Below are 26,177 nucleotides of genomic sequence, written 5' to 3' on the forward strand. Positions count from 1 at the left end.
TTTTTTGTCCCTTTCCTTTATTAGGGACTAAAATCTCTCCCCCAACCCCTGGTATTCCTCTTTACATTTATTGAAAAAAAGTAAAAACCACTCCAAACATATCCCCTGTTTTAAATTTTTTGTCAGTCCCACGAAGCTGCTTTCCCCCTTTCTTTTTCAATGCCTCCGACCTCCCCACACTTACATTCTGCTCTTTTTCACCCAAAAAATGGTATACCCCCCTGACCAGTGCATGAAATTACCCTTTTTTTCCTTAAATTTTAAAAATTTCCTCAAAAATATTCTCCCCCCTACCTAAAATCCCCCCCCATCTACTCCCCCACTCTGTTTTTTAAATGACAAATCTATTTTTCCCTTTGGGTTTTTTAAATGTTTTAAAAATTTTCCCTTTTTTTTTATTTTCATTAAAATTTCTTTACAGTGCCTCTCCCCCCTATCATCTGCCTCCTTTCCTCTCCCACTCTCTTTACCTTTCTTTTTCTTCCATATTTTTTCTTTTTATATTATATTAAAATTATATATATATATTATATATTATATATTTATATATATATTTTTATATTTATATATATATATTATATATATATTTATATATATATATTTATATATATTTTATATATATTATATATATATATTATATATATTTTTATATATATATATATATATATATATATATATATATATATATATATATATATATATATATATATATTATATATTATATATATTATTATATATATATTATATATATATTATATATATATATAATGTATTAAGGGTGTTTACAATCACTTTGTTTGTCTGTTCAAAGTTGTTTTTAAATAGTGTATCATAGAATGTCAGTTCATTTATTAGAATAAACTTTTATGGACTTTAAACACTTTAAAAATGTAAGATGTCTGAATTTTGACTAACAAAATATTTGTCCGGTGTATCGAGGTTAATGAATAGTATTTTATGCAGCTTCATGTGAATTTTGTTCCATAGTTGTTTTTGTGTACAAGGGTCTACAATTACTGTACTTGCTTAGCCAAAAGAATTGTTGCAATTTTTTTTTTTATCAACCACCAATTTTGGGTGATAAATAAAAGTTAATCATTCAGTGCCTCTCTTGTTAAAATTGTACAATCATCTCTTAATTGTCATAAGATGGGTTAATAGCAAACAGCTTTATGGATTGGATTTGTTGAGGAGGAAGGGGGACAGCAACCCTCCAGGAAGACATCCCCAGATGGATGCAAAAAAAACCCTATTTAAATTTTTTTTTCGGGGAAAGGGTTTGATCCTTTTTTTTCATGAAACACAAAAAGAAAGTTTGATTTTGCAAACCCTTTCATTTAGTATGTACATACCTTTACCTTCCTTTGTGCAAAATATTGCCACTAAAAAGCATGGGTGCAGTAAGTATGCATATAATTAGGTATGTGTAAAGGGACTTCTACTTTTCAACACTCCCTTTGTATATAGAGGAAATTACCAAGAAGCCTCTGGCTGTCTTCAAGAGGGACCGATGATTGCTGCCAACCTTTATCATTCAGGCTTGGGTAAAATATGTTTGGAATCATGGCTGGTACCATCAATTTGGTCGATCATACCTGTAACCAGGAGGCCGGGAGTGGGACTGGGATTGGCACCAAGCAAATGTAGTTTTGATTCAACATACTGTCAAGTTTTAAAAAGGTGGCTCAGTTATGTAAATGTTTCTGTTCAAAGTTTTCGTTTTAAAAAAGGTTTGATTCTAGCTCAAATGGATATGCTGAGGGCTTATAACCCGCCCGATGGCTCGCTGTGCGATAAAAAAACCAACGATCTCACCTGTTGCTCAGTAGTTGTATAAACACCTTCAAATACTTTTTCAACAAGCATAAGTAACTAGAAATGTATGGTAGGATAAGTGAGTTATGTACAGGCTTTGGGGGAAATTTTTTGAAAACCCCAGGCTGTTTGGGGTTTGATATGGGTAGCTGTAGATCCTGGTAAGCAGTTGGCCACCTGTCTGAGACGCCTCTCCAGAGAAAGGGAAACCCTCAACTTTTTAAATAATTTTGGGGTTTTGGGAAAATAAAAAGTTTGAACCCCTTTTGAGGAACAAGGGAGGGGTAACCGGGGATTGCCCTTGCAACCTACCTTTTTCATAAATTTTCAAAAGGACTTAACTTAATATAACCCCTTTCAAAACAAACCCCAGTGGGGGTTGATCTAGTTTTAAATTTCTGCCCAATGTTTATTTTTTTTAATTAAAACTTTTATAGAATTAGGCCAAAATTGGGTGAAATATTTGGACATTTTTTTAACTGGCATCCAGTGTGGTAATTTTTGGGGTTCACATTGCTAGGGGTTTTAAATACTGCTAATAAAGGTAAATCTTTTGATAAGTTACTCAACTCATTATTTTGTGTGTAATATGCTAGCAGAGCCTAGTTCATTGTAATAATATTGTATACAGTGGCATGCAGTTATACTAGTACCCTGTACATTGGGTTCCATTTTTATGCATGTCTAATTTCAATTTTTTTTTAATTGTATGGCATGAACTGAATGTTGAGTAAATTTAAAATTTTAACGTATGGTGGATGAATTTGGAAGGGAATATAAAAGAAGGAAATTAAAGGTGAACATAAGAAAGAGCAAGGTGATAGAGGGTAGCAAGCAATTTAGGAAATGGAGATTGGATATCAGATTGGAAGAAGGAAGTATGGAGGAAGTGTGTGTGTGTTCAGATATTTGGGAGTGGACTTGTCGGCAGATAGGTCTTTGAAAGACTAGGTGAACCGTAAAATTGACAAGGGGAAAAAGGTGGATGGTGCATTGAGGCATCTGTGGAGACAAAGAATGTTATCCATGGAGGCAGAATGGGGAATGCATGGGAGTATAGTAGTACCAGTACTCTTATATGGGTGTTAAATCTATGAGGGGGTCCAGACCCCCCAATCTGAAAATTCCCCATAGGGTCCAAGAATTTAAAAAAAAAAAATTCTTATGAAATAATTTTTTTTTCTGAAGGTAATAAAACAAAGTATGAAACTTGATAAAAAATTTTTTTACAAAATTATGCTCTTCTGAATTTTGCTGTGTCAGCAATATTTACGCATCAGTGCTTTTGCCCACTTTGAGTCCTATTTTCAGCCAGTTATGTTGTTCCATTAGACCAAATTCTTAGCCATTTCACTAGTATGTGTTCCATTTTATCTGTTGTGCACAAGAAATCACCTAAGCAACTATTTCAACTACCCAATAAAGTGATTGGAAAAAATGATAATTTGGCCAATTTCAAAGTTCAAAATATTCCAATTTCAAAATAGGGTACAGAATAAGCAGTGCAGGCATTCCTGGCACTAAATAACGTTTCCTCTGTTTATTAGTTACATTTCCAGGCTTTACAGATGAATTCCACTTCAATTTTTTACACAAAGAATTTTTATTCACACCAAAATATAGAAGATTTACTGTTAAGCAATATTGTAATTTTTTTTTTTTTTTTATTATCACACTGGCCGATTCCCACCAAGGCAGGGTGGCCCGAAAAAGAAAAACTTTCACCATCATTCACTCCATCACTGTCTTGCCAGAAGGGTGCTTTACACTACAGTTTTTAAACTGCAACATTAACACCCCTCCTTCAGAGTGCAGGCACTGTACTTCCCATCTCCAGGACTCAAGTCCAGCCTGCCGGTTTCCCTGAATCCCTTCATAAGTGTTACTTTGCTCACATTCCAACAGCACGTCAAGTATTAAAAACCATTTGTCTCCATTCACTCCTATCAAACATGTTCACGCATGCCTGCTGGAAGTCCAAGCCCCTCGCACACAAAACCTCCTTTACCCCCTCCCTCCAACCTTTCCTAGGCCGACCCCTACCCCACCTTCCTTCCACTACAGACTGATACACTCTTGAAGTCATTCTGTTTCGCTCCATTCTCTCTACATGTCCGAACCACCTCAACAACCCTTCCTCAGCCCTGTGGACAACAGTTTTGGTAATCCCGCACCTCCTCCTAACTTCCAAACTACGAATTCTCTGCATTATATTCACACCACACATTGCCCTCAGACATGACATCTCCACTGCCTCCAGCCTTCTCCTCGCTGCAACATTCATCACCCACGCTTCACACCCATATAAGAGCGTTGGTAAAACTATACTCTCATACATTCCCCTCTTTGCCTCCAAGGACAAAGTTCTTTGTCTCCACAGACTCCTAAGTGCACCACTCACTCTTTTTCCCTCATCAATTCTATGATTCACCTCATCTTTCATAGACCCATCCGCTGACACGTCCACTCCCAAATATCTGAATACGTTCACCTCCTCCATACTCTCTCCCTCCAATCTGATACTCAATCTTTCATCACCTAATCTTTTTGTTATCCTCATAACCTTACTCTTTCCTGTATTCACCTTTAATTTTCTTCTTTTGCACACCCTACCAAATTCATCCACCAATCTCTGCAACTTCTCTTCAGAATCTCCCAAGAGCACAGTGTCATCAGCAAAGAGCAGCTGTGACAGCTCCCACTTTGTGTGTGATTCTTTATCTTTTAACTCCACGCCTCTTGCCAGGACCCTCGCATTTACTTCTCTTACAACCCCATCTATAAATATATTAAACAACCACGGTGACATCATACATCCTTGTCTAAGGCCTACTTTTACTGGGAAAAAATTTCCCTCTTTCCTACATACTCTAACTTGAGCCTCACTATCCTCGTAAAAACTCTTCACTGCTTTCAGTAACCTACCTCCTACACCCTACACCTGCAACATCTGCCACATTGCCCCCCTATCCACCCTGTCATATGCCTTTTCCAAATCCATAAATGCCACAAAGACCTCTTTAGCCTTATCTAAATACTGTTCACTTATATGTTTCACTGTAAACACCTGGTCCACACACCCCCTAAATAAATATCAGCGCATTCATGAATGCACATTAGACCTTCCAGCTGACGTGTATTGAACGTGTGATGTGATTTGTTTTCTCTTAAACATCGGCAAAAATCGAACATTTCCGCTATTTTGAGCTCGATTTCAAGCTATTTTCAGTACAAAAACCAGTCAAAATCGTCTCTTATTTCTGTAATATATCTTCCGTTCTATCAAATGAGACCAAGAAACTGCGAATAAAACTGTTAAAAAATGCACCGCAAAGTCTCTGTTAGTCCAAAAACATGGTCACTGTTTTTTTTCCTCCTTATGCACTGCGTGTTGCAGGATTTGTTTTATATGGCGCACTCTGATCACATACTAGATGCATTCTCTCGTATCGTATCTAGGGCCAAATTTACCACTCATAACTTATCTGAGTGAGCTGAGCTCATGATGTAGTACTGGCTTGGACCCTGGTTTGAAAGCTGTAGAACTATGGGACAGACCCTCAGAGGGTTAAGCATGGGTTGTGAATATTGCAGTGAGGAGGAGGCTGAAGGCAGTAGAGTTGCATGTTTGAGGGCAGTGTGTGGTGTACCTATGCAGAGAATTTGTAGCTTGGAGATTAGGTGGTGTGGGGTTATTCAGATTATTATCCAGAGGGTCGAGATGGTTTGGACATTGAGGGGAGGGAGTAAAATAAGTTGACTTGGAAGGTGTATAAATCTATAGTAGAGAGAAGGTGGGGTAAGGGTTGTCCTGGGAAAAGATTGAGGAGGTAAATGAAGTTTTGTGTGCAAGGGGCTTGGACATACAGCAGGGATGTGTGTGTGTTAGGAGAAAGTGGAGACATGGTTTTTGGAACCTGATAAGCTGTTGTAGTGTGAGCAAGGTAATTTTTGCGAAGGGATTCAAGGAAACCGATTAGCTGGACTTGTTCTGGAGGTGGGAAATACAATGCCTGCACTTTGAAGGAGGGGTTTGGGATATTTCTTGTGTGGAGGGACATCTAAGCTGTCATATCTGTGCACCTCTGGCAAGACAGTGATAGTGTGAACGATGGCGAAAGGGTTTGATTTTTCGGTCACCCTGCCTTGGTAGGAGATGGCCAGCGTATTAAAAAAAAAAAAGAATGTAATATACTTTTGAATTTCACACAGCAACAGCACTTCCTGTATATATGCAGCAAACCTCTCAGCCTGCTGCAACTGTAGCTGCTGTTAAGACTACGGGCAATACATGGCAGACTTTCAAGAAGCCTGGGACTATGCAGGGCAAGACACAAAAGCCTAAGGCACCACCAAAACCACAGCAGCTTCACTACTGTGATGTTTGTAAAATAAGCTGCGCAGGACCGCAGACATACAGAGAACACCTGGAGGGTCAGAAGCACAAGAAAAAAGAAGCTGCTGCAAAGGCTGGACCAACACCATCCCGACATGGAGCTTCACTGCGTTGTGAGCTCTGTGATGTTACTTGTACCGGTGCTGATGCATATGCTGCCCATATCCGTGGTGCCAAACATCAGAAGGTAAAAAAAAAAAAAAAAAATTGCATGCACAAACTGCAGTGGAATGTATTTTAAATAGGAAACAATTCATATGAAAAGCACATAGAGGACAGGCATGAAATACACATTTAGTTCTTTTGTTCATTGTTGATGGTTAATTGTAAACAAGTGGCACCCATAAATTGGGAAGCAGGTTGTTAATAGATTTAATAAGTCCTAATGTTTGCAAGTAGGATATTGTAAAACTTTTCATAAATAAGTATGGCTGCTCCTACAAATTTGCAGTTATGTTCCTAGAGGTCCTGCAAAATTAAAACACAATTGTAATTTTAAATTCATAATTCTTGATAAAGTATCAAACAAACAGGAACCCACCAAACAGGCACATGCTAAAGATGAATGCATTTGATCAAGTATGAGAGAAAATAAATTTGAAGTGTCAGTTGTTTACATGCAATTGGCAGTGGCATACTAGCCCATCCGCAACCTCCCTCCCCATCCCTCCATCTCCTCTACATAATTCGACCTCTATCATAAACAGTCTTTTAGAGAAATTAAATGTGTGGTATAGCGTGACTTGTAAATGATCCGAGTCTGACCGAAACGTTGTCATAAACTTCTCTTCTGTGTTCAGGTTATTTGTTTAGTGTAAAGTACAGTGGTACCTCGGGATATGAACAGCTCAAAATGTGAACAATTATGTAAGTGTATTTTTGCGGGTCTGAAACGGACTAATCTAATTTACCTTATTTCTTATGGGAACAAATTCGTTCGGTATCAGCACTCGAATAGCCTTCTGGAATGAAAAAGGTTCATATCCCGAGGTACCACTGTATTATGTTTATTCGCATATAAAAAAAAAAGTGTTGGAGAGTGAATTATTATTAATGGGCTGAAGCTACAGGCATCAGCTGTGATCAAACAAGAGCTTAGGTGGGCCACCACTGCCTCATTTATTATTTCTTTTGCCTTTAATAACAGCTGTTACTAAATTACAAGTCTTGCCTACAACTGTCTTTGATAAATAATGCAAAGAAGAGAAATTACTTACGGAAGTTATTGGCAGTATGGGGAGGGGAGATGGCATACATTCTTCTCCTACCACATGATTGTATCAGACCCAATCATAAATAATAGCTGGATAGGTAATTCAGCTTCTAGTTTGGGAAGCTATTCCGTATGTGAAGTAATTCTTTATTTGGATATAAAAAAAGCCACTAAACTGGTAAGTAGTGTAGCAAAGTAAACTTAAAATTTCATTGATTTTTGCAATGCACTTAGCAGTATTCTGTCGCTTGTGAGGGAGGTAGGCATCAAGGAGAGATGACATTATTGTTCTTGCTGCATTTTTCCCATTTGCACAGTTTCTCTCTGCCAGTCACCACCATGGGCACTTGTTATAGAATACATGCTGAGTAGAATACATGGAAATGTTAAGAGAAGAGGAAGCTAGTAGACATTACTACAGTGTGAGGTTTTGTGTGGTGGAGGGAGAGTTGGCTGGCCTGTGGCCGGGCTCCAGGAGTAGAAAAACTCGGGATTGCTGAAAAAACTGGAGTGTTTTATCCAAATTTTGTGCATCATAATATTGCAAAATTGAGTTATGTTGCCCCCTTGAAAACCTGTGGATAACTGAATCTTATTTGTGGGTTGCCCTTCAGTAAAAACATTAGGTAATTGAAATCTTTTTATAAGATTGTCTTTGAATTTGTGTGGATGACTAAACTACAAATTTACTTTTAGCCTGGATAATTAAACCTATATATTTGTTGAAATTTGAGTTTAATTTGTTTTCTATGCAGGTTGTGAAGCTACATCAAAAATTAGGCAAACCAATTCCATCAACTGATCCTGTTGTGGTTGGAGGGACAACCAAGACATCAACTACTACTGCTGGAGCTACTGTGGGTGCAAAGACCACTACAAGTGGAGCTGCTGCTACCACAGGTACTCTCACTGCAGCAGATGGCAAAAAGGATGACCTGAAGGATGATCTGTTAGACCTCAAGGAGAAAGATGTTGAGCCAGTTGGACAGGAATACATAGAAGAAATTAAAAATGAAGAAGGTATTTATAAATGCTCTTCAGAATATTTTCAGTTAGCTATTATGTTGCAAGATTGTCCAATTGAAATGGTTAATCTACAGTAAATTAGCCTTTTATTGCTTAATCCTTTCATTTTGTATGTTGGCTATTTTCCACCATGGTGACCCAAGGAAACACTGGAAATGGTGAATATATTGGATAGATTTCAACTGGTAATGTTTCTTTCATTGAAGGCAAAGTGATAAGCTTCAATTGCAAGCTCTGCGAGTGCCGTTTCAATGATCCTAATGCCAAAGAGATGCACATGAAAGGCCGTCGTCACCGCTTGCAATACAAGAAAAAGGTTAATCCAGAGTTAGTAGTGGAAGTAAAGCCATCTTTGCGCCAACGCAAAGTTCAAGAAGAAAAGTTGCGTCGCCAGCAGGTAAGATGCTTTCTCAGTGTATCATTGTACTCGTACAGGGGCTTCAAAAAACCAAACATCTTGCAACCAATTTTCTTACTGTTTCATTGTGGTTAAAGTGCTCCTTGCCTCTAAGTACTACTACTTGCTACTACTACTTGCTACTACTACTAACTACTTACTATTTTATTAAGCAAAATATTTGTGAAAATTGTATGACATTTCAGGTATTGTAGCTATAGTTGCACTAATAAAGGGTAATATGCAATTGCAAATAATTTTTGAAAATTGAAGTACAGTATGGAATTAAAGAAATTTTTGAAGTCGCAAAAACCAGTACAGTATTATGTATAAACGTTTAACTTTTTATTGTTGATGATAAATACGTACATTGAATATCTTAATTTGGCAAACAGTGATGAGATGAGATCAGGAGTGGCACTGTGTGTAGCTATCTCCACAGGCACAACAAAGAGGTCATGGACAAGGTGTGCATATATTACCAAGTCTTGTATTAAAATATTTATATGTAAAATAGCTCTCCATATATAATGCCATTTTCAGTTTCTGGTATACTACACGGAAAATGACATTATGTATGGAGCATTATTTTATACAGTGGAACCTCAGCTTATGAATGCCCCACCGTGTGAATTTTTCAGGATACAAACCATTGTTCGGTAGATTTTTTGCTTCTGGATACGAACGAAATTTCAGGATGCGAACTTCCCCCTCAAGGGAGGTTCCATAAATAAATAAATATTTCTTTGCAAAGGTTACAATATGTGTTTACATATCATAATATGATTGGAGCAAAGAAAGCCACTAACATGCCAAGGCATTTCGAGCAGACTTAATCTAATACTAATAGACTACTAAGTCTAGACAGGTGAAAAGTGTACTAGTAGTGGTTAGCAATGTTTTGCTGATGGTGGCACCAGCTTCTGGCAGCCTTTTGAAGTTTCCACTTAGTGTTGTTATTGTTATTATTATTATTATTATTATTAGTGGTAGTATTACTGTTATATTGTATTATTATTATTCTTTCTTTAAACGTACCAGCCGTATCCCACTGAGTTGGAGTGGCCCAAAAGGAAGAACGAAAGTTTCTCCTTTTAAATTTAGTAATGTATACAGGAGATGGGGTTACTAGCCCCTTGCTCCCAGCATTTTAGTCGCCTCTTATGAGACACATGGCTTATGGAGGAAGAATTCTGTTCCACTTCCCTATGGAGAATTTTGTCTTGTATTGTACAAATTTCTTACACAATGCCTTGCCCAAAGAGACAGTATTTGCGTACAACCAGCATGAAGCTCAGGAAGCAGTAACTCTGAAAAAGCTAGAGAAACGAAGATGGCAGCAGCATAGTGAGGCAGCTGGCTGCCACCACCACACCACCACTGTGGCTGCCGGCGCCGCCACAACCACCAGTGTGGTCGCCACCACCACCACCACTGTGGCCACAGTGATCATGTCTTCACCTATATATACATCTGTCTTGACCACACTTGTGGTTACACATGTGACACCCTCACCATTAATCATAGATAAACACAAGCTAGGTGTGGGGTTATGGACTGGGAAGATATTAGTGGGGGAGTAAATGACGGATGCTTTCTGCCGCTGCCGGCGTCGCCATCCATTGCCACATTATGGCCTATTTTATTCATTCTAGAGTATATCATGTTTTTATGTTATTAATATTGCTTATTATGTCATATTAGATGCATCGTGATAGATAACTAAGCCGTAGAGTTGATACTAGCATTTTGTCATGCCTCCTGAGAGGCTGGAATGGATTATTTGCAATTCAATTACAGTGGAAGCTCTACTTGCGAGCGTGTCCACGTGCGAGTTTTTCCAAATATGAACAGTCGATGGGTCGATTTTTTGCTTTTATAAGCGAGCAGACCTCAAGACAGGTTCCTTGACACTGGTGAGGGGCTCTTGCTCTTGATCTCAGGAATTGTATCTCATTTGTTTGTTGGACTATCTTATTGAAACTTGGGCAATGTATGATGGAAATATGCTTCTTAATGTACACCAAAAATGAAAGAAATCTAAGCATAAATAATGGAGTTCATTTCTCAGAAATTTGTCACCACTTAGTATATTCGAATGGTTTTTATGGTTGTATTCTTTTTTTTTTGTCTCATTTGATAGAATGGAAGATATATTACAGAAATAGATATGATTTTGATTGCTTTCACAACGAAAAGTACCTTGAAATTGAGCTCAGTGTAGGAGAAATGGTCCATTGCTTGGCTATGTTTAAGAGTAAACAAATTACTTAACTGTCCATTCCAATATGCAGTCGTGAATGGGTTGACATTATTTATACAATTATTGCAATAAGAAATAATAATAATAATATGTATGATAATATAATAATAGTAATATAATATGCATAATAATAATGTATAATAATGTACTACATATAATAATTATAATAATAGACGGCTTCAGAAGGCTGTCACTAGATGGCAGTGTTTCCCACAACAAAGAGGGAGCGGTTGTGGCCGCCTCTACCTGTTACTTAACCCTTTGAGGGTTTTCGTCGTACTAGTACGTCTTACGCGTAGGGGTTTTTGACGTACTAGTACTCATAAATTCTAGCGGCCTCAAATCTAGTGGGAGAAAGCTGGTAGGCCTTCATATGAAAGAATGGGTCTATGTGGTCAGTGTGCACAGTCTAAAAAAAATCCTGCAGCACACAGTGCATAATGAGAAAAAAAAAACTTTGACCATTTTTTTTTTAATAAATCAGCGACTTTGCAGTGTATTTTCGTATGGTATTTATTGTTGTATTCTAGTTTTCTTGGTCTCATTTTATAGAATGGAAGACATATTACAGAAATGGAGATGATTTTGACTGGTTTTATAAAGAAAAGTGCCTTGAAATTGAGCTCAAAGTAGCAGAAATGTTCGATTTTTACCAAACTTCAAAAGTAAACAAATCGTGCCAAGCGTGCAATACACGTCAACTGGTGAGTCTAATATTCTTTCACAAGTGCACCAATAATATTTATACCATTTTTTACACTAATGCAGTAGTCTGCATAACAGTAAATCTTCTATTTTTTGTGAGAATAAAAATTCAAAGTGGAAAGCAAAAGAATATAAGAGGGGCCTTGAGATGTGACTAATGACCAGAGGAAATGTCATTTTAGTGCCAGGAATGTGTTTCTTGTTTATTCTGGACCCTATTCGGAAATTGGCATCTTTTGAAATTTGTGTGAAATTGGCAAAATTGCTAAATTCTGACCACTGTACTGGATAGTTGAATTTCATAAATGAGTGGTTTCTTGCACCCATTCGATAGAAAAAATGGAGTTCTAGCGAAATATTCATGTTTTTTGTCGACTAGTACAGTGAAATTGGCCGAAAATGGGGCTCAAAGTGGGCAAAATCGCCGATGCGTAAACATCGCCGAGACCGCTAACTTTGCGATAGCATAATTCCGTAAGTTTTCTATCAAATTTCAAACTTTTGGTGTCTTTATGATCGGGAAAAGATTCTCTATCTTTTCATAAGAGAAAATAATTTTTTTTTTTTAATTTGGCCGACCCTAAGAACGAGTTTCGGAGAGGGCCTGTCGACCCTCAAAGGGTTAATGACGTATTTTATTCATTCTAAAGTAGTATATATCAGATTTCTATGTGATTTATATTGTTTATTATTTCATATTAGACGTACTGTGATAGATAAATAAGCCATAGAATTGATAGCGAAATATTCAAGGAGTACAGTGGACCCCCGCATAACGATCACCTCCGAATGCGACCAATTATGTAAGTGTATTTATGTAAGTGCGTTTGTACGTGTATGTTTGGGGGTCTGAAATGGACTAATCTACTTCACAATATTCCTTATGGGAACAAATTCGGTCAGTACTGGCACCTGAACATACTTCTGGAGTGAAAAAATATCGTTAACCGGGGGTCCACTGTATGTTGTCCTGTCTCCGGACAAACTCTCGTCGGCCGCCGACACCGCCCATACCACAACATGAATGACATATTTTATTCATTCTAGAGTATACATCAGGTTTCTATGTTATTTATATTGTTTATGTCATATTAGATGAACTGTGATAGATAAATAAGCCGTATAGATGATTTAGCGAAATTATTCATGAAGTATTTTGCCCGGTCTCCAGACAAACTCGTCCACCGCCGATAGCGCCCATACCACTACATGAATGACGTATTTTATTCATTTTAGAATATATATCAGGTTTCTATGTTATAGTGTTTATTATGTCATATTTGATGAAGTGAGATAGATAAATAATCCATAGAGTTGATACATGTACTATTAGCGAAATTATTGAAGTTAAGAATTCCACTGGAACGGATTAATTGCATTTCAGTTAATTTAAATGAGGAAAATTGACTCTGCAAATGAGCAAATCCAGTTGTAAGCAAGGTCATGGAACGGATTAAACTCACAAGTAGAGGTTCCACTGTAATTTAAATGAGGAAAATTGACTCTGTATACCAACAAATCAGGATACGAACAAGGCCACGGAACGGATTAAATTCGTAAGCCAAAGTTCCACTGTATGTAAATATTTTAACCATTTCAGGGTCGAGAGGCCCTCTCCTAAACTCATTCTCAGGGTTGAAAATTTTTCGGACAAAAAATTACTTTTTCTTATGAAATGACACCAAAAGTGTGAAATTTGATGAAAAACTTATGGAGTTATGCTCTCGCGAAGTTAGTGGTCTCGACGATGTTTACGCATCAGTGATTTCGCCCACTTTGAGCCCTATTTTTGGCCAATTCCTGTGTACTAGTTGACAAAAATCTTATTTATTTCGCTAGAACTCCATTTTTTCTATCGAATGAGTACAAGAAACCACCCATTTACCAATTTCACCTATCCAATAAAGTGATTAGAAATTGGAAATTTTGCCAGTTTCACACAAATTTCAGAAATTCCAGTTTCCAAATAGGGTGCAGAATAAACAAGACAGACATTCCTGGCACTTAAATAACAAGTTCTTTGTTCGTTAGTCACGTCCCGCAGGTCCCTCTTACATTTCTTTTGTTTTCTACTTTGAATTTTTATTCTCTCAAAAAATAGAAGATTTACTGTTATGCAGACTACTGCAGTGTAGAAATGGTATAAATAATATCAGTGCACTTGTGAAAGAATATTACTCACCAGTTGATGTGTATTGGACGCTTAGCATGATTTGTTTACTTTTGAACTTTGGTAAAAATCGAACATTTCTGCTACTTTGAGCTCAATTTCAAGGTACTTTTCATTGTGAAACCAATCAAAATCATCACAATTTCTGTATTGTCTTCCATTCAATAAAATGAGACCAGGAAAACTAGAATAGAACCATAAATACCATACGAAAATACAGTGCAAAGTCGCTGTTTTACTCCTAAAACACGGTCAGTTTTTTTTCTTATGACGCACTGTGCTGTATGATTTTTTTTATACTGTGCACACTGGCCACATAGACCCATTCTTTCATATGTAGGCCTACCAGCTTTCTCTCGCTAGATTTGAAGGCGGTAGAATTTAGGCATTCTAGTACATCAATAACCCTGGTGAAGCCGTACTAGTACATTGGAAACCCTGAAAGGGTTAATACAATACTCCGTAATAGCATATCTTGATGGCTGTATTATTTAGTGTGAGGGGGAAGGGGTGGATTTGTGTGGTGTAAAGAAAAAAAAAACTTGTGTATTCTCTGCAAATAACTATAAAGCGAAGTTTAAGTGATCTTCTGCAGTTAGTCATTGTGTACCATCCTGGTTACCCCTGGTTGTATACAGTTTGTTCAAATGTGACTCATTGATGACCATTATCAGTTAAAAACAAAAAAAAAAGTTTCTTACAAAATGATAAGATAATTTTTTTCCAAAGGTAATGACACCAAAATTACAAAATTTAATGGAAAAAGTTGCAGAATTATGTTTTTGCAAAGTTAGCTGTGTGCAATATTTACACATTGTCAATTTAGCTCCCTTTGAGTCTTAACTTTTTTCCAGTCAACCAAACTCTAAGCTATTTCGCTAGTATGCCTTCAGTCTGTCGATTGAGTTTAAGAAACCACCCATTTAACATTTTAAACTACCCAGTAAAGTCAGAAATTGGTACAAAAAAATTGCCTGTTTAAAAATAGGGTCCAGACTAAACAGTGTAGACATTCCTGGCACTAAAACATTTCCTCTGTTCATTAGTCATGTCCCCAGGCCTCTCCTATATTACATTTGCTTTGCATTTTGAATTTTTTTCACACAAATAGATTACTGTTATGGAGACTACTGTAATACTTTTATAAATTGTCAGTGCATTTGTGAATGCATATTAGACCAGTTGGATGCGTAATGTGTAATTCACATAATTTGTGTTCTCTGGAGTACCGGCAAAAATAGAACATTCCTGAAACCAGTAAAAAATCATCTCTGTAATATTTCCTTTCTGTCAAAAGCTACCAAAAAACTGAGAATACAACCTTGAATACACAGAGCTGCTGTTTTAAACTAGATAGTTTTTTCCCATCATACACTGTGTGAGGAAATGGTATGGTGATACCAACAAGATGTGGAAAAAGACACTTATGTACAGTTCAGGACATTATTAAAGGAAACATTTCGCCACAAGTGGCTTCTTCAGTCCTATTACAAAGAAAGCTAAGAAAATGCGTTTTCTAAGTTTTCTCTGTATTGGGAATGAAAAAGTCACTCGTGGCAAAAAGTTTCCTTTAATAAATGTCCTGAACTATATCAGGGAAGAGAGAGGTGAAGGTTTATAAACTAAAAGAGGAGGCAGTTAGGGAAAGATATAAACAGCTATTGGAGGATAGATGGGCTAATGAGAGCATAGGCAATGGGGTCGAAGAGGTATGGGGTAGGTTTAAAAATGTAGTGTTAGTGTTCAGCAGAAGTTTGTGGTTACAGGAAAGTGGGTGTGGGAGGGAAGAGGAGCGATTGGTGGAATGATGATGTAAAGAGAGTAGTAAGGGAGAAAAAGTTAGCATATGAGAAGTTTTTACAAAGTAGAAGTGATGCAAGGAGGGAAGAGTATATGGAGAAAAAGAGAGAGGTTAAGAGAGTGGTGAAGCAATGTAAAAAGAGAGCAAATGAGAGAGTGGGTGAGATGTTATCAACAAATTTTGTTGAAAATAAGTAAAAGTTTTGGAGTGAGATTAACAAGTTAAGGAAGCCTAGAGAACAAATGGATTTGTCAGTTAAAAATAGGAGAGGAGAGTTATTAAATGGAGAGTTAGAGGTATTGGGAAGATGGAGGGAATATTTTGAGGAATTGTTAAATGTTGATGAAGATAGGGAAGCTGTGATTTCGTGTATAGGGCAAGGAGGAATAACATCTTGTAGGAGTGAGGAAGAGCCAGTTGTGAGTGTGGGGGAAGTTCGTGAGGCAGTAGGTAAAATGAAAGGGGGTAAGGCAGCCGGGATTGATGGGATAAAGATAGAAATGTTAAAAGCAGGTGGGGATATAGTTTTGGAGTGGTTGGTGCAATTATTTAATAAATGTATGGAAGAGGGTAAGGTACCTAGGGATTGGCAGAGAGCATGCATAGTTCCTTTGTATAAAGGCAAAGGGGACAAAAGAGTGCAAAAATTATAGGGGGATAAGTCTGTTGAGTATACCTGGTAAAGTGTATGGTAGAGTTATTATTGAAAGAATTAAAAGTAAGACTGAGAATAGGATAGCAGATGAACAAGGAGGCTTTAGGAAAGGTAGGGGGTGTGTGGACCAGGTGTTTACAGTGAAACATATAAGTGAACAGTATTTAGATAAGGCTAAAGAGGTCTTTGTGGCATTTATGGATTTGGAAAAGGTGTATGACAGGGTGGATAGGGGGGCAATGTGGCAGATGTTGCAGGTGTATGGTGTAGGAGGTAGGTTACTGAAAGCAGTGAATAGTTTTTACGAGCATAGTGAGGCTCAAGTTAGAGTACATAGGAAAGAGGGAAATTATTTCCCAGTAAAAATAGGCCTTAGACAAGGATGTGTGATGTCACCGTGGTTGTTTACTATATTTATAGATGGGGTTGTAAGAGAAGTAAATGCGAGGGTCTTGACAAGAGGCGTGGAGTTAAAAGATAAAGAATCACACATAAAGTGGGAGTTGTCACAGTTGCTCTTTGCTGATGACACTGTGCTCTTGGGAAATTCTGAAGAGAAGTTGCAGAGATTGGTGGATGAATTTGGTAGGGTGTGCAAAAGAAGAAAATTAAAAGTGAATACAGGAAAGAGTAAGGTTATGAGAATAACAAAAATATTAGGTGATGAAAGATTGGATATCAGATTGGAGGGAGAGAGTATGGAGGAAGTTAATGTATTCAGATATTTGGGAGTGGACGTGTCAGCGGATGGGTCTATGAAGGATGAAGTGAATCGTAGAATTGATGAGGGGAAAAGGGTGAGTGGTGCACTTAGGTGTCTGTGGAGACAAAGAACTTTGTCCTTGGAGGCAAAGAGGGAAATGTATGAGAGTATAGTTTTACCAACACTCTTATATGGGTGTGAAGCATGGGTGATGAATGTTGCAGCAAGGAGAAGGCTGGAGGCAGTGGAGATGTCATGTCTGAGGGCAATGTGTGGTGTGAATATAATGCAGAGAATTCGTAGTTTGGAAGTTAGGAGGAGGTGCGGGATTACCAAAACTGTTGTCCAGAGGGCTGAGGAAGGGTTGTTGAGGTGGTTCGGACATGTAGAGAGAATGGAGCGAAACAGAATGACTTCAAGAGTGTATCAGCCTGTAGTGGAAGGAAGGCGGGTTAGGGGTCAGCCTAGGAAAGGTTGGAGGGAGGGGGTAAAGGAGGTTTTGTGTGCGAGGGGCTTGGACTTTCAGCAGGCGTGCGCGAGCGTGTTTGATAAGAATGAATGGAGACAAATGGTTTTTAATTCTTGACGTGCTGTTGGAGTGTGAGCAAAGTAACATTTATGAAGGGGTTCAGGGAAACCGGCAGGCTGGACTCGAGTCCTGAAGATGGGAAGTACAGTGCCTGCACTCTGAAGGAGGGGTGTTAATGTTGCAGTTTAAAAACTGTAGTGTAAAGCACCCTTCTGGCAAGACAGTGATGGAGTGAATGATGGTGAAAGTTTTTCTTTTTCGAGCCACCCTGCCTTGGTGGGAATCGGCCAGTGTGATAATAAAAAAAAATATTCGTATTTATCAGGTAGTAGGTTGGTAGACAGCAACCATTCGGGGAGGTACTACAGTAGTATCAAGCGAGTGTAAAAAGGAAGCCTGTATTTGTTGTACATGATGGTAGTATTGCTAGTGTCTTTTTTCTGGCTATAAACGTGCAAGATTTCAAGTATGTCATGCTACTTCTGCTTACACTTAGGTTACGCTTCGCATACATGTACATGTTTATGTATACACACTCGTCTGAGTTTTCTTTGATTTTTATCTTGTTCCGAGTGCTTTTCATTTCATATCCATGGGGAAGTGGAATAAGAATCTTTCCTCCATAAGCCATGCATGTTGTAAAAGTTAACTAAAATGCTGGGAACAATGGGCTAGTAATCCTTTTTCCTGTGTAGTTTAATAAAAAGAAAAAGAAAACTGTCCAAGTGGGATGTTTAACCCTTAAACGGTCCAAATAGATCGACGTTCAAATCCGTAGTGCTCCAAAAGTAGATCTGTTTTTTTTTTTTTTTTTACATATTTTCAAATATAACAAAAAATAAAAAATGTAGATATAAGTTGTTTTACACATTTTCAAATGTAAAAAAAAAAAGTACCTTTTTTTTTACATACTTTCAAACGTTGAAAAAACTTATATATACGTTTGGGTCGTTTAAGGGTTAAATGTGTGTGGATGTTGTGCTAATGGTAAGAAAGAGATGATTGCTGATGTTAGGAATGAGAAGAAGCTGGATGTCCTGGCTTTAAGTGAAACAAAACTGAAGGGGGTAGGAGAGTTTTCAGTGGGGAGAAATAAATGAGATTAGGCCAGGAGTTTCAAATAGTTATAGTAGTAGTAGCAATAATGTTGAAGGATAAGTTGTGACAGGAAAAGAAGAAATATGTATAAATTTAAGGATTATGTGGTGTAAAATAAGAGTTGGATGTGAAAAGTGGGTTATAGTTAAGTGTTTATGCACCTGGAGAAGAGAGAAGTGTAGAGGAGAGAGAGAGATTTTGGGAAATGTTGAGTGAGTGAGTACTTGTGGTTGGGGATCTCAATACTAAAGTGGGTAAAAATGTTGTGGAGGGAGTAGTAGGTAAATTTGGGGTGCCAGGGGTAAATGAAAATAGGTAAGTGTTTAATTGAGCTGTGTGTAGAAAGAGGCTTGGTAATAAGTAATACACATGAAAAAGAAGATAAATAACTATACAAGGTATGATAGCACCTAATGAAAGTAGTTTGTTGGATTATATGTTGGTTGATAAAAGGTTGATGAGTAGGCTTTAGGATGTACACATTTATAGAGGGGAAACTGATATATCGGATCATTATTTACGTAGTTGTAGCTGGGACAAAAGGAAAATGGCAACAGCAAGTGGGAGAGAGGTGAAACTATATAAACTAAGGGAGGAGGAAGGTAGGGTGAGATATAAACAACTATTGACAGAAAGGTGGGCTAATGCAAGTATGAGTAGTGGGGGGGTTGAAGAGGGTTGGGATCATTTTAAAAATGCATATTAGAATGTAGGCAGAAGTTTGTGGCTATAGGAGGGTGGGTGCAGGAGGAAAGAGGAGTGATTGGTGGAATGATGAAGTAAAGGATGTGATTAAAGATCAAAAGGTAGCTTATGAGAGGTTTTTACAAAGCAGAAGTGTTGTAAGAAGAGCAGAGTATATGGAGAGTAAAAGAAGGTGAAGAGTGATGAGTGTGCATAAGGAGAGCAGATGAAAGAGTGGGGGAGGCACTGGCATGAAACTTTGCTGAAAATATGAAAAAATTTTGGAATGAGATAAACAAGTTAAGGAAGCCTAGGGAACGAATGGGTTTGTCAGTTACAGAATAGGGGAGTTAGATGGGGAGCTGGAGGTATTGGGTAGCTGGTGGGAATATTTTGAGGAACTTTTAACCCTTTCAGGGTTGGTGCCGTACTAGTACGCTTAAATCTTAGCACCTTCAAATCTAGCGAGAGAAAGCTGGTAGGGCTACATACGAAAGAATGGGTCTGTGGTCAATGTGCGCAGTACAAAAAAAATCAAGTGGCACACAGTGCATAATGAGGAAAAAAAAAAACTCCAACCGTGTTTTTGGTTTAAAACAGCAACTTTGCACTGTATTTTCGTATGCTATTTATGGTTGTATTCTAGTTTTCCTGGTCTCATTTTATAGGATGGAAGACATATTACAGAAATTGAGATGATTTTGATTGGTTTCACAATGAAAAATACCTTGAGCTTAATGTAGCAGAAATGTTCGATTTTTGCCAAAGTTCAAAAGAAAGCAAGTCATGCAATGCGTCCAATACACGTCAACTGGTGAGTCTAATATTCTTTTACAAGTGCACTGATATTATTTGTACCATTTCTACACTAATGCAGTAGTCTGCATAACAGTAAATCTTCTATTTTTTGTGAGAATAAAAATTCAAAGTGGAAAGCAAAAGAAATGTACAGAGGCCTGGAGATGTGACTGATGAACAGAGATGTTATTTTAGTGCTAGGAATATCTCTTGTTTATTCTGAACCCTATTTGGAAATTGGCATCTTTTGAAATTTGTGTGAAATCGGCAAAATTGCCAAATTCTGACCACTTTATTGGATAGTTGAAATCGATAAATGGGTGGTTTCTTGTACTCATTCGATAGAAAACATGGAGTTCTAGCGAAATAGTTATGATTTTTGTCGACTGGTACATTGAAATTGGCCGAAAATAGGGCTCAGTGGGCAAAATCGTCAATGCATAAACATCGTCGAGATTGCTATCTTTGCGAGAGCATAATTCCATAAGTTTTCCATCAAATTTCATACTTTTGGTATCATTGTGACCGGGAAAAGATTCTCTTATCATTTCATAAGAAAAGCAAGAGGGCCTGCCGACCCTGACAGGGTTAAATTTCGATGATGAATGGGAGGTGGTAATTTCATGCACTGGTCAGGGAGGTATAACATACTTTGGGAGTGAAGAAGAGCAGGATGTGAGTGGGGGGGGGGTTGCATGAGGCATTACGTAGAATGAAAGGGGTTAAAGCAGCAGAAACTGAAGGGATCATGACAGAAATGTTAAAAGCAGGGGGGGATATTGTGTTGGAGTGGTTGATTTTTTTTTGTTTAATAAATGTATGAAAGAGGGGAAAGTACCTAGGGATTGGCAGAGAGTGTGTATAGTTCCTTTATATAAAGGGAAGGGGGGGGACAAAAGAGATGGTAAAAATTATAGGGGAATAAGTTTACTGAGTATACCAGGTAAAGTGTATGGTAGGGTTATTGAAAGAATTCGAGGTTAGACAGAGTAGGATTGCAGATGAGGAAGGAGGCTTTAGAGTGGCTATAGGATGTGTAGATCAAGTGTTTATGTTGAAGCATGTATGTAAACAGTATTTAGATAAAGGTTGGGAAGTTTTCATTGGATTTATAAAAGGCATATGATAGTGCATAGGGAAGCAATGTGGCAGATGTTGCAAGTGTATGGAATAGGTAGTAGGATAGGGAAGCAATGTTGCAAGTGTATGGAATAGGTAGTAAGTGCCGTAAAGAGTTTTTATGAGGATAATGAGGCTCAGGTTAGGGTGTGTTGAAGAGAGGGAGACTACTTCCTGGTAAAAGTAGGTCTTAGACAGGGATGTGTAATGTCACCATGGTTGTTTAATGTACAGTGGACCCCCGCATAATGATTACCTCCGAATGCGACCAATTATGTAAGTGTATTTATGCAAGTGCATTTGTACGTGTATGTTTGGGGGTCTGAAATGGACTAATCTATTTCACAATATTTCTTATGGGAACAAATTCGGTCAGTACTGGCACCTGAACATACTTCTGGAGTGAAAAAATATCGTTAACCGGGGGTCCACTGTATTAGATGGGGTTGTAAAGGAAGTAAATGCTAGGGTGTTTGGGAGAGGAGTGGGATTAAATTACGGGGAATCGAGTACAAAATGGGAGTTGACACGGTTACTTTTTGCTGATGATACTGTGCTTATGGGAGATTCTAAAGAAAAGTTGCAAAGGTTAGTAGATGAGTTTCGAGGGTGTGTAAAGGTAGAAAGTAAGTGAAGGTAGAAAGTTGAAAGTGAACATAGATAAGAGGGTATCAAATGATTTAGATAAAGAAAAATTGGATGTCACATTGGAGAGAGGGAAGAAGTGAATGTTTTCAAATATTAGGGAGTTGACTTGTCAGCAGATGGGTTTATGAAGGATGAGGTTAACCATAGAACTGATGAAGGAAAAAAAGACGAGTGGTGCGTTGAGGTATCTGTGGAGACAAAAAAAAAAACGTTATCTATGGAGGCAAAGAAAGGAATGTATGAAATTGTAGTGGTACCGAATCTCTTATGGGTGTGAAGCTTGGGTTGTAAATGTTGCAGCGAGGAGGTGGCTGTCCTGTCTAAGGGCACTGTGTGGTGTAAATATTTTGAGTGTGGAAATTAGGAGGAAGTGTGGAGTTACTAAAAGTATTAGTCAGAGGGCTGAAGAGGGGTTGTTGAGGTGGTTTGGTCATTTAGTGGATCAAAGTAGAATGACTTGGAGAGCGTATAAATCTGTAGGGGAAGGAAGGAAGGGTAGGGGTCATCCTCGAAAAGGTTGGAGGGAGGGGGTAAAGGAGGTTTTGTGGGTGAGGGGGCTTGGACTTCCATCAAGCATGTGTGAGCATGTTAGATATGAGTGAATGGAGATGAATGGTTTTTGGGACTTGACAATCTGTTGGAGTGTGAGCAGGGTAATATTTAGTGAAGGGATTCAGGGAAACCGGTTATTATAGATTTAGCCCAACTTGAGCCCTGGAAATGGGAAGTATAGTGCCTGCATTTTAAAGGAGGGGTCTGGGATATTAACAGTTTGGAGGGACTTGTAAGCTGTCGTATCTGAGCGCCTCTGCAAAGACAGTGATTATGTATGAGTGAGGTGAAAGTGTTGGTGATGAAAGTATTTTCTTTTTCTGGATTTTCTTCTTTTTGGGTCACCTTGCCTTGGTGGGAGATAGCCGACTTGTTGAAAAAGAAAATAAAAATAATAATTCACTTCTGCCCTCTCACATTGTATCTAACTCTTGAAATAGAATTACTACTTCATTACGGTGAGGATTTTTATGTACCATTGTTGTGGGAGGATAGTATTGAAAATAATTATGTAAGGAGAAGGGGTGGCATGAGTAGAGGTCATGGTGTTCACCAACTTGCCCTTGACACATCCAGTACCTGAGTAACGGCCACAAACCATCAGAATGTAATTTAATCTACACTTCTTAATAAATATCTACAAATATGAACACAGTGCATGAATATAAAGAAGATGCACAAAATATCAATGCATTTTGATAAAAATCTAGCAACAAATATTTATAATTCAGCCTTAAGAAAATCATAAAGATTAAATCTTTAAAGAATAAAGAGGCACAATACTGTGACTGGAAGAATACACAAATAACCTGCACAGAAGCTTATGATGGTTATTTCTGCAAGAAATTTAGATTAACTACTTAGATACTCTGCTCTTTACACTTAGAGAGGGCTGTTATTTGTATGAAAGACTGATGTTGCCATATCTGCATAATTTGCTTGCCAAAAGATATTTTTTAATGTAATTAAAATTTGTTTATCAGGCATAAAATATAGTAAAGATAAAAATCTGGATTGCCCTGTTTGGCTAGGTAGAGCAGGTAGCCAAAAATACTTTTTTTTTTTCCTAGACATAAATACTATACACTATTTTAATCATTGATAAAAGAAACCTTAATAAAAAGTTTTTCCTGCAATTAAAGTGTACAAATTTTTACCATGATTTAGTTCATTACTCACTTTTAATCATAGGAAAGCCCCAAACCTTGATGGGTCATACAATATCTGGGGATATGGGAGGCACTAGAAGTATATCTATAAGTTTGTGTTATATAACTTTCTATTTTTGTGGTGTACTGTACAGAACAATGCGTTAATTCAGTTTCTTGAAAGCATTTAATTCTAGGGATTGGGCCTGTGACTACCCAACTACCTTAATTATTTTGGAATTGTAGACTTTCATTTTATGCTCATTGATGAGCTGATGACACTTTAGAGCTTTTTAAGGTGGTCATTGTAAAATTATTTTGCTAAGCAAAGTTACAGCACATATTCATCCTTATGAGTAGTATGTCTCAGAATATTAATGGTGATAATGATGATAATATAATACAGTAGTAACTGACTTGTCCATTTTTCTTTATCACCAGAGCATGCTCATTTGTATAATGTGTCTCTGGCCTGTGTTCAGAACAGGGTAGTGTGTGTCAAGTAGTCTTTCAAATACCACTGATAGCTGCTTTATTGAATTTTACTTACTTTTTGAGTTTGCATGTACTGTATGATATTAGTTACTTTAGTACAAGTGTTATTTCTAAATGGTCAGTGCAAGTACTGTACAGAATATTCACATTTTGCTTGGTTCGAGAGGAGTAAAGTTTTAAGGTGGATTTTTTCTTGCGTATATTTGAGAGCATGATGTACTCCTCTAAGTTAAGTGTAAGCGTTGCTTGTAAATAGCCTGGTTTGCACCAGCTGCGTGAGGAGATGTGGAGGCGCCGTGAGGAGGAACGGCTACTGGAAGAGGAGGAGCGATGGTACTGGGAGGAACGAAGAAGATATGAAGAAGAATGCGAATATCTGGACTGGTGCCGGCGTTACCCTAGAGGTCCACCTGGTCCCCCACCTATGATGCCACCTGGTATGCCAAGACCACCCTTCATGCCTGGAATGCCTCCAATGATGGTAGGATTTCTTTTTATATGTACTAAATGAAACCATAAAGCAATTTAGATGCTATGCTAAGATAGAGAGCAGGATAGCAGATGGACAAGGAGGCTTTAGGAAGGGTAGAGGGTGTGTAGACCATGTGTTTGCAGTGAAACATATAGGTGAACAGTATTTAGATAAGTGTAAAGGTGTTTTTGTGGCATTTATGGATTTGGAAAAGGTGTATGATAGGGGGGCAATGTGACATGTTGCAAATATATAGAATAGGAGGTAGGCTATTGAAAGCAGTGACAAATCTTTGAGGATAGTGAGGCTCAGGTTAGAGTATGTAGGCGAAAGGGAGATTATTTCCCAGTAAAATTAGGCCTTAGACAGGGATGTGAGATGTCACTATGGTTGTTCAATATCTTTATAGATGGAGTTGTAAGAAAAGTGAATTCTTGGGTGTTGGCAAGAGGCGTGGGGTTAAAAGATGAAGAATCTAACACATTGAGAGTTGTCACAGTTGCTCTTTGCTGATGACACTGTTTTTGGGAGATTCTGAGTAGAAGGTGCAGAGGTTGGTTGATGAGTTTGGTAGGGTATGTAAAAGAAGGAAATTAAAAGTGAGTATAGGAATGAGTAAGGTGATGAGGATAACCAAAAAAATTAGGTACTGGAAGATTGGATATCAGATTGGAGGGAGAAAGTATGGAGGAGGTGAATGTATTCAGATATTTAGGAGTGGACGTGTCAGCAGATGGGCCTTTGAAAGATGAGGCGAATCATAGAATTGACAAGGGGAAAAAGATGAGTGGTGCACTGAGGAGTCTGTGGAGACAAAGAACTTTGTCCATGGAAGCAAGGATGGGAATGTAAGAGTATAGTTATACCAACACTCTTATACGAGTGTGAGGCATGGGTGGTGAATGTTGAAACAAGAAGGCTGCACACGGTGGAAATGTCATGTCTGAGGGCATGTGTAGTGTGAATATAATGCAGAATATCCGTAGTTTGGAGATTAGGAGGAGGTGCAGGATTTCCAAAACTATTATCCAGAGGGCTGAGGAGGGGTTATTGAGATGGTTTGGATATGTAGAGAGGTTGTAACGAAATAGAATGGCTTCGAGAGTGTATAAATCTGTAGTGGGGGGGGGGGGGGGCAGGGGTCGGCTTTGGAAGGGTTCGAGGGAGGGGGTAAAGGAGGTTTTGTGTGAGGGGCTTGGACTTCCAGCAAACGTGTATTAGCGTGTTAGATAGGAGCAAATGGAGACAAATGATTTTTAGGACTTGATGTGCTGTTGGAGTGTAAGCAAGGTAACATTTATGTGAAGGGATTCTGGGAAACTGGCAGGTTGGACTTGATTCCTGAAGATGAGAAGTACAGTGCCGGCGTTCTGAAGGAGGGACGTTAATGTCAGTTTTATAATTTAGTGTAAGCATGCCTCTGGCAAGACAGTGAGAGTGAACGATAAGAGTTTTTCTTTTTCGGGCCACGCTGCCTTGGTGGGAAACAG

General features: G+C 38.1%; 1 protein-coding gene across 3 annotated transcripts in view; it reads left to right on the forward strand.

The window, feature by feature from the left end:
• The first annotated feature begins 6,006 nt into the window (after window positions 1-6,006).
• Window positions 6,007-26,177, forward strand: part of Zn72D (Zinc-finger protein 72D) — a 66,280-nt gene continuing 46,109 nt past the window's right edge. For 2 of the 3 annotated variants that reach the window (XM_070092452.1, XM_070092453.1), the window contains exons 1-4: window positions 6,007-6,398; window positions 8,180-8,444; window positions 8,657-8,847; window positions 24,472-24,696. In XM_070092452.1, coding sequence (XP_069948553.1) covers window positions 6,048-6,398; window positions 8,180-8,444; window positions 8,657-8,847; window positions 24,472-24,696 — 1,032 coding nt within the window. In that variant the 5' untranslated portion in view covers window positions 6,007-6,047. The remainder of the gene's footprint in view (window positions 6,399-8,179; window positions 8,445-8,656; window positions 8,848-24,471; window positions 24,697-26,177) is intronic. The other variant, XM_070092454.1, reaches the window with a different exon arrangement.

This window comes from Cherax quadricarinatus, chromosome 39 (genome assembly GCF_038502225.1).
Source record: "Cherax quadricarinatus isolate ZL_2023a chromosome 39, ASM3850222v1, whole genome shotgun sequence".
NCBI lineage: Eukaryota > Metazoa > Arthropoda > Malacostraca > Decapoda > Parastacidae > Cherax > Cherax quadricarinatus.